The 10,000-nt window shown below is 41.9% G+C and overlaps 1 protein-coding gene across 6 annotated transcripts in view; it reads left to right on the top strand.

Moving 5' to 3' along the window:
• The window catches only part of szt2 (SZT2 subunit of KICSTOR complex), a 140,226-nt gene that overhangs the window by 18,893 nt on the left and 111,333 nt on the right, over positions 1-10,000 (top strand). For 5 of the 6 annotated variants that reach the window (XM_080832172.1, XM_080832173.1, XM_080832170.1 and 2 more), the window contains 4 exons: positions 3,288-3,429; positions 4,100-4,351; positions 5,270-5,471; positions 5,759-5,806. In XM_080832172.1, the coding sequence (XP_080688298.1) occupies positions 3,288-3,429; positions 4,100-4,351; positions 5,270-5,471; positions 5,759-5,806 (644 nt within the window). The remainder of the gene's footprint in view (positions 1-3,287; positions 3,430-4,099; positions 4,352-5,269; positions 5,472-5,758; positions 5,807-10,000) is intronic. The other variant, XM_080832169.1, reaches the window with a different exon arrangement.

Raw genomic sequence — 10,000 nt, 5'->3', positions numbered from 1 at the left:
CATAAACTATGGAAACTATTTAAAAAAAACGATTCAATTAAATGAATAATTTCTTATTTTCATTGGTATTGTTGTCATATACAGATATGCAATGATTTGTGGGTAATATTTTGATGTCCAATGTCAAGTCTCTATTTGATCATGTGACTAGACGATCTAATGATGCAAAATCTAAACGTCAAGACCTAGAGGCAAAGTACACAGGCAAGCACCTTTCAAACATAAAGGTGGTGATGCATGATATGCTTTTTCAATGGAAAGGATAGCCAGCCTCTCCTGCTCCATGCGGCCAGGTAGGTAGGTCTTATTGAGTTTCAATTTGGAAAAAGATCACTCGGCTGTTACCACTGTCACATATGTCAGAAACAATAGCAGAGCAGTGCACTGCACACCTTACCGAAGGTGGATTTTAGGGAATGATATTCACAACCTGCATCTTGGCAAATTGGGAGACTACGGACTGCTAGGCAATCTGCTCCAAAACAGGCCCTGAATGATAGGTCGCCGCCGAGCACCTGTTTCATTGTATATGTGTTTTTCAGATGTTGGTAAAGCTGCTGTGCCGCCGCAACAAATCGTGCCTTTCATAAGTGTTTTTAAAGAACCTTTCAGCACTTTGACCGTTTGTTTACGTTAGTGTGTCAGAGTGCTATTGTTGATAGCTTTCTTTTTCACATGTCTACTTTCCCAATACAATAGCCTTAGTAACTAATTCGACTGTAGAATCCAACACATTTCTGGTAATAGGCCTATGTATTGGTAGACACATTAATATTAAGACATTAATATTAATGAGAGGGAGGCCAGCTATTAGAGTTTGTTGTTGCTTTATCTTTAGCAAAAGGAGAGATGACACAATGGATTATACATAATTACAACATAGGAAAGTTTAACTTTTATATATATATATATATATATATATATATATATATATATATATATATATATATATATATATATATACGCCTAATGGTGTGTGTGTGCGCGCGCCTCTTAACTAGTAAATAGCGCGCACTAGGGCCCTTGATAATAGCATGCCCCCCCCCCCCCCCCCCCCCCCCCCCGACCGTCACCGCTGAAGTGTCCTCTTTTTCACCAACTCAAATCTGGTCACCCTAACTAACACAGCACTAAACTAGCACAGCACTTCACTAGCAGACACTTTACTAGCACAGCACTACACTAGCACAGCACTTCAATAGCTGACACTACACTAACAGACACTTAGCTAGCCGACACTTCGCTAGCCGACACTACACTAGCACACACTTCACTAGCAGACACTATACTAGCACAGCACTACACTAGCTGACACTTCAGAGTCTCTATGCCTCTGCTGCTCACACAGAGCTTACTCTGTCTCTTTCCGAGAGCTCCTTTTTTCCCTTTGTGATTGAGGCATGAGAACCGCGAATAGACTTTGCTTTTTGCTTTTGAAAATAAAAGCTACTGTTCATATATTTCTACAATTGTAATAACTGTTCTGAAGGAACACACACATACTCTGTGGCCCAGGCAGAATGAATCCACCACTTACTAACCCACCAGTTGAGAAACACTGCTTTACAGCTAAACTTATAGACCTGAGTCGCTCAAAACCCACAAGGAAGGCCACACCAGACACAGACCTTAAATATACAGCGGAAAAAAATTAAGAGACCACTTCGGAATTATCAGTTTTTCTGGTTTTACTATTTATTGGTATGTGTTTGAGTACAATTTACATTTTTGTTTCATTCTATAAACTACTGACAACATTTCTACCAAATTTCAAATACAAATATTGTAATTTAGAGCATTTATTTGCATAAATGACGATTGGTCAAAATAACTAAAAATATGCAGTTTTTCCAGATCTCGAAAAATGCAAAGAAAACAAGCTCATATTCATTTTTAAACAACACAATACTAATGTTTTAACATAGGAAGATTTCAGAAATGAATATTTGGTGGAATAATCTTGATTTACAATCACAGCTTTAATGTGTCTTGGCATGCTCTCCACCAGTCTTTCACATTGCCGTTGGGTGACTTTATACTACTCCTGGCGCAAAAATGTAAGCAGCTCAGCTTTTTTTGATGGTTTATAACCTTCCATCTTCCTCTTGATCACATTTCACCGCTTTTAAATGGGATTCAGGTCTGGAGATTGGGCTAGCCATGACAGAGTCCTGATGTGGTGGTCCTTCATCAACACCTTCACTGACCTGGCTGTGTGGCATGGAGCATTGTCTGCTGGAAAAAGACTCCTCAGAGTTGGGGAACATTGTCAAAGCAAAAGGAAGCAAGGTTTCTTCTAGGAAAACTTCGTACCTCGCTTGATTCATGCATCTTTCACAAAGACAAATCTGCCCAATTCCAGCCTTGCTGAAGCACCCCCAGATAATCACCGATCCTCCACCAAATTTCACAGTAGGTCGAGACTCTTAGGCTTGTAGGCCTCTCCAGGTCTCCATCTAACCATCAGATGACCATGTGTTGGGCAAAGCTGTCATGGCCAGCCCAATTCCCAGACCTGAATCCCATTAAAAACTTCTGAAATGTGATCAAGAGGAAGATGGATGGTCACAAGACATGAAAAGAAGCCGAGCTGCTTGAATTTTTGTGCCAGGAAGACCATAAAGTAACCCAACGGCAATGTGAAAGACTGATGGAGAGCATGACAAACCACATGAAAGCTGTGATTGTAAATCACATTAGTATTGTGTAGTTTAAAAATGAATACGATCTTGATTTCTTTGCATTATTCGAGATCTGAAAACACTGCATCTTTTTTGCTATTTTGACCAATTGTCATTTTTCTGCAAATAAATGCTCTAAATGACAATATTTGTATTTGAAATTTTGTCAGTAGTTTATAGAATACAACTAAAATGTTCATTTTACTTTTACTCATACCAATAAATAGTAAAACCAGAGATACTGATAGTTCTGAAGTGGTCTCTTAATTTTTTCCGCGGCTGTATATATATATATATATATATGAATAAATAAATAAAAAGAAGAATTTACTGTCACGGTTAGTCAGCTGCGCATAGTCAGCCAAGATTACTTAATCTTGTTGGGCTAGCTTTAGATAATCTGGGTATTTCAGGGAAATATGCATCAGAGATGATGTACGAATGTCAAATCCATTTCCCAGACAGTGTCCTGAGTCTGAAATACGCCAAACTGTGATTTAAAATTTCAATTTTCCTTAATCCCCCCCTCATAGTGGGGCTCCCTGAGAGGCCCTTGGTGACGGTGATGTGTCATGTGTTTTCTCCACGGCCGTTCTGCCCTGACAGAGTTTCAGCATCGCCGAGCTGGTGGACGAGGAGCCGGCGGCGGAGGGGAGGGCGGAGGGCTCGACACCCCAGTGGAAATGCTACGCCAAATATGTCAACCCGCAGCAAATCGTCCTCACCTTTCTACCCGCAACTTTCACCGGTACAGGAAATTAGAGGCTTTATATTAAGAGTGCTATCTTTGCTGGAGAATGATGGTGTTAATGGATTGTTCATCAAGAAATGGGAACTGCCATGATATACTCTCAACCTAATGCCAGTGTCAAGCTGTAATAGGATTGTTTGACTGTACCACAAGATGAGCTACCCAGCAGAATTTTCCAGTATCCTTATTCTAGACAGGGAAAGGGAATGGACACTCATATTTTTTGGTCACTGACATCTGGCTGGTTTGACTCATTTTCTGTCACATAGACCTAATATGGATTAATACATGGAGACTGAGTAGAATATTACACTTTTTAAGTGGTCAGCCCACTATGACTAAATTCTCATAACACTGTTCATCCCTACCCTAGTCCTTCTCATAAAGGCGTGCGTGCGTGCGTGCGTGTGTGTGCGTGCGTGCGTGCGTGCGTGCGTGCGTGCGTGCGTGTGCGTGTGCGTGTGCGTGTGCGTGTGTGTGTTTGTGTGTGAAGTATTTATAACAGGGGTAACTAATGATGTGGTGGGAAAAAACACCATCTCAGACCGTTTGCAAGGCAATAAGAGCACAGCAACAAATTCAAATCCATGGAATTTTAACCGTGTAAAAGTGTTAGCAGCCTGTGTTGCTGTAACCGACTGGCTCTTCTCCCTCTCTCTCTATGTAGATGTGCAGACCCTGATGTCATCAGGGCTGGAGACTGAGTTTACAGCAAATGGCAGTTTTCAGGACGACGAGCACCCCCTCAGCCAGTCTCAGATGGACTCCCACCACTCCGGCTCCGTCAACGGACTGCCAGACTCTGGGGGCCCTCAGGGGCCCTCCTCCCCGCTCCGTTGCCCTGCCAACCCAGCCACTGCCGAGGTGGAGGTGCCGTCCAGCCTGACCTCTGGGCAGACCAACGGGACCACCGGTCCAGGTAAGGCCTGCATCTTCAGCTGTCTGAGGACAGGGCTTATTTCACTTAAGGTCTGAACACAGTTAGCCAAGTCTCTGTATCAATAGTGTTTTCAGTAACTAAAGGCCAATTCAGGTTTGGTTTGTATTTAAAGGCCATAAACTATTATGTGGAAAACAAACATATGTAAATGTAGTGTGTAAGCACAAATGTTGGGAAAATCCTGGGAAATGTAATCTTTCCCTTCAGCTGTAGTCTGCCTCTGATCGCACTTCGTTTGAAGGGGTTGTTTGAAGGGTTAACCAACAATTCCCCCTCGGTCTAAAAGAATTGGGACACCCTACCCCTTCACGCGAATGTGCCAACGAAGGGGAAGGGCGAAGTGGTAGTATTGGGACGGAGCCTTAGCCAAGTTTCTGTATTAATAGTGTTTTCCAGTAACTAAAGGCCAATTCAGGTTTGGTTTGTTTTTAAAGGCCATATCATGTTATGTGGAAAACAAACAATTGTAAATGTAGTATGTAAGCTCAAATGTTGTGATAGGAACATTTTTACATCTGACCAGTAAACCTGAAGGTACTCTGGCTTCTCTCTAGATGGAGGGATCTGAGGTAAATGTAAATATGTGTTTTGCAAAGTTCCATTGTTTACATGCGTGCAGCACAGGATGTCCAATCACAACTGGGACAGAATGTTGATGACAAACAAGAATTTTAAGAGGTGTACATGTATGGGTATGACAGGTTGTCTAACAGGCCTAACAGTCTATAGTTGAATTTGTCCTTATTTTTAAATAAATGCTGTCCATTAGTGTTGCTCTGCCTCACCACTGCATGTCTCTGTCTCTTTAAAGTCTTCATTTGAACGCCCCCGTTTTATCCTCATCCCCCCCAAGCTGTGTGAACTCAGTGCTGTCATGTGTGTCCTCGTGAAACACAGAGGAGAGAGACGGTGTTCAGTTCGCCGAACCACAGCGGCGCGACCTCCGCATCACCTTCGGTCGCCAGGTGTCCCAGCAGAGCTCTGGGGACTCCGCCCGTCCGCGCTGCCCCGTCTACGTCTACAACTGCTCGCTGGACTCCCTGAAGGAGCAGCTGGTCAACCCAAACGCCGGCCGCCAGCCTCGAGACGTCTTCTTCAGGTACCCCTTGTGTGTGGTCGTCTTAAGGTTGACATAACAATTTCCGATAACGATAACATGACATGAAACATCACCAAACATCAGCGATGAATAATGAAAGGACATGGCCTCTTCCATGATGAGTTTGTGACACGGTTATGTCTGATGACGGAACATTCAACTAAAGTGTTTCCAGAGTTATTACCCCAGTTTTAAGATGGCTGCCAGATGGTGGCATGTAAAAAAGCACACAGTCCTAATGTTGAAATCTCTTGCCTTTGTGTTTTTCCCCCATGATGTGAGAATAGACCCCAAGATGCAGACTCCTGGGAACTGTATACGCAGATGAAGTTCAGGTAGCGCTGCTCTCTGCCCCCCGCTCTGCCTCTCCTCTCCACTCTCCTCCACCCCCTCTCAGGCTCCTCTGCCCTTCTCGCAGAAAGGCGAGGCATGGTGGAGGGTTGTGGCGGGGAGGAGGGGGAGGGGTGGGGGGGGTGGGAGCAGATAAGACTCATGGATGGGGGGCGGGGGGACAGAAATGCTGGGCGCCTGAACCACCTTGCTGGAAGGGAGACAGCAGCCATTGCTTGCAAACGATATTGACAGGAGATGAGCGTTTATTAAATCTGTTTGGCAAAACGTGCTTCACTACTCACTCAGTCAGCAGCTGTTCTGTATCTCATTATAGGAACCCCATAAACGAAACAATCTCACAGAGTGCTTCACCGTGACCGCACCGCAAATACATGCACTTAGTCTCTGGTCCGGTGGGCATGCTGCCATATCCAACAAGGCCTCAGGTCCTGTCAATGGTCATTTCCTCTGCCAAAACCAAAGCCTTTCGCCTCCTAGAAGGCTGTCTCTCCCGGGGTGGATACGGGTGGTTATTATGGGGTGCAAGCAGCGGCCTCTTGATCTTGAGATTGGAGAAGGCACTTCTATGTGTTCGGCTTCATGTCGCATGGGTCTGAAATGAAACAGTGGCTCTGTCATGATTTGTCCAGGGTGGGTGGACCTCAGCCCCGCTTCTTCTCTCCTGGTTCTTCGGGTCCTTTTTGAGGTTATGGTTCCCTCTCCTAAACTGACGTGTGGGCAGTGTTGTATAAAGTACTCAAAAGCCGCACTTGAGTAAAAGTACAGATACGTTACTAGAAAATTACTCAAGTAAAAGTAAAAGTCACCTTTTAGAATATTACTTAAGTAAAAGTATTAAAGTATCTGATCTTTACTGTACTTAAGTATCAAAAGTAATTTTCTGATATTAAATGTACTTAAGTATTGAAAGTAAAAGTAAAAAGTAAAAAAAAAAGTAAATGCTGTTAATAAAAAAGCAAAGGGTCAGAATTTTGAGAATAATGAAGTTTATTCAGACTAAAACGAGCAAACTTATAAACATGGGCTGATTTGAACTAGAGGTCTGCGCGGGACACATTTTTCAGGCCCGCTCCCGCAAGATTATGTCCCGCTCCCGCAAGAAAAAATATGTTTTAGTCCCGCTCCCGCCCGCAGCTGTAATAATATATCCCGCTCCCGCCCGCGAGAATCCCGCGCAAGACAGTCCATGCAAGATGGATATTCATTTCCGCTCTCTATTTCACAAAGTGCTTGTCACATGGCCCATTGGAAGTAAATGCACACTACTCCTTACCGTTTTAAATCAAATTTAATGGCAAGACCATTTAAACAAAAGGCAATAGCCTTGGTTACAAAACAAAAAAATGTCCATATTAATAAAATAATAGTAGCCGTTTGCTGGAGAAATCTTGAAGACTACCTCACTTCATTACCATAATTAACTAACAAAACAAAATTATGGCGACTTGATGAAGTTTTTCCATATTAAAGCATCAGTTAGTGCTGCTGTAATCATAGAATTCCAGCATAACATAAACACATACTTTATTATTACCTCCAGCAAGGAGGTTATGCGATCGGGTCCGTTAATTAATTAATTAACAGACGGACAAATACATTAATTAATTAATTAATGAATGAATGTATTAATTAATTTATTTATTTATTTATTTATTTATTTATTTATTTATTTATTTATTTATTTATTTATTTGTCCGTCTGTTTGTCTGTCTGTGGACAAGATTTCTCAGAAAGTACTGGGCGGAATTCAGATTTCAGGATGATCCGGATCTGGAGCAATCCGAGATTTCGCCAATGATTCACATTGTATGGGTGAGGATTTTGGTTCGTGAAAAATCCCAATGAGGTTATTTGTCAAAACAAGGAATGATGTTTAGACTAATACACGATCTTTCTCTCAATGTCCCAATACGATATTGATCCTAACATTGCTTCGCGTGACTAACATACAAGATTTACACTGAGTTGTGGGTGTATACAACGTCACTTTGTGAATACAACGTCGTTGAAACGCAGTACTGCAATAAATTAACGGACCCTTGCTGGAGGTCAGAAATCTCGGATTGCTCTTGTTCATTCATAGTTTTATTTTTGCGCGCATATTCAATTTGCGGGAATGATGCATTTTCTTTTTATCCCGCATCCCGCGGGAGCTCTCCCTTGTCCCGCCTGTTCCCGCACAGAGGTTTTCAAACTTGTCCCGTGTCGCACAGATTTGCATCGCAGCCCGCGGGTCCCGCGGGATTCCCGCGGGAGTGCAGACCTCTAATTTGAACCCCACTCCCTACTCAATACATCGACAAAGACAAACACATCTGCAAATGAAGCTGCTTATATAGCGATCTACACTTTTGCTAGGTGGTAACTAACTATCTAGTTAAGATACCATCCATAAACAGTTATGGTTAATGTCAACTGGTATTATTATTAACACTCTCTTCAGCAAATATGTTAATGTTAAAATCAAAATGTTGACGTCAAAATGTTAATGTTACCGTCTGAAATTGCACGCCGAGCTATTCCCTGATTGACACCTGTATGCTATTGCTTTGATTATTGTTGTGTCCCCTTCGTTGTTGATCTTAATGTTTTTGATATGTTCTTCCACTGCATATTGCAGTCCATTTTGCCTTGATCTGGAGGATATCGCGGATATATTACTCCAAAAAGAATCACTGACACTGGGCTTTTGTGAACGGAAAAATCGCATTAACGTGCGCTAGGACAGCTGATTCGCCAAACCTGATCGGAGTCTGTTCTACCACAGCCCCGATTATAATTTTTTCTAAAGATGATTAGATTTTGTAACGAGTAACGAAGGTTTCAGGGGAAATGTATCGGAGTAAAAGTATCAGTTTTCTTTGCAAAATGTAGCGAAGTAAAAGTAAAAGTCATCAGAAATATAAGTAGTAAAGTAAAGTACAGGGCCTCGTTTCCCGATAACGATGTATCTTAACGGCCTACGTGGATTTTCGCGACATCGTACACTAAGTAGCACTTTGTATTTACGTGCGTTTCCCAACCATCAACTTAAAGTCAGGTGCACGAGTTCTTAAGTAGCTCTTAGGAGCTGTTTACGTCAGGTTAACCTGTTTACGTTAATTGCTGTGAAATTAGCTAGCCTATGCGTGCATCGAACGTGCAATGTGCACTAAATTCGGGGCGGGGATAGTAACGCCATCTCCAGCAGAGAAGCCTATTTAAACTGTGTTCCCATTTAAGGACATTTATTACGATCTGTCTGAGAGTGGGCTGTCAAAGCTAGCATCATCAAAGTCATACAGTACAGTAGGCTACATACATTCAATAAAATTAACCTACATTTGAGTCCAACTGCATGACCATTCTTGCCCTACACTTACCCTTACAATAAAGAAGTGATCCTATTTCAACCATAACTTCATTTTAAATAATGTCTTTCTTTATGACATTTAGTTTATAGTTTAGACAGCAACGTTGACATCTACAGTATATTCAACTGCATCCACTACATAATCTCAAACTTTATTTGTTGGTAACTCTCCAAAAAGGCTACCATTAACACATTTCTTAATGAAAAGGAAACATGCATCACAATAATACTTCAGTGTAACCTGTACCTATGTGGAGTGCAAATATGTCGTGCCATTACACTACCCAACAGCCCTACGTCTGCTAACACTACAGAATGCATAATTCCTACGGGCAATGCACTAGTTTTGTATAGCCTAATCTTTATTTTCAAATACTCAATATTCTTTATTTCTATTTTGATGGGAACAGGCAGGTGAAACAATGACATTCTCATGATGTGCTATACACAGAAACATCGTTTGGATTTCTTCTACATAATATACAACCATCTAGCTAGAAGCTACCATATAAGCCAATGGAATGGTGGCATAAGCGCTAAATGTGCCATCAAACTACTGTTTGAAAGCTTCAGTCAAGACCTAAATACTCTGCATTGGTCGCGTAGCACATTTCCGATCAAACCGAGTCATTATAAACATATAAAAAGTTGTGTAGATAGCTTTATTCATGTAAAATATTCCTCGCTTCAAGTAGCCATGTTTTTTTTTTTTAATTCCCGTTTCTTCCGAACGACGGTCGAACGACGCCCCTGGTGGATTAAATCGCTAAGTGTGAAGTTACTACTGGTCCTGACCACACGTAGAATTCCTCTCAATGAAAGA

The sequence above is a fragment of the Sprattus sprattus genome (assembly GCF_963457725.1).
Source record: "Sprattus sprattus genome assembly, chromosome: 2".
NCBI lineage: Eukaryota > Metazoa > Chordata > Actinopteri > Clupeiformes > Clupeidae > Sprattus > Sprattus sprattus.
This window is presented reverse-complemented; position numbering and strand designations above follow the sequence as displayed.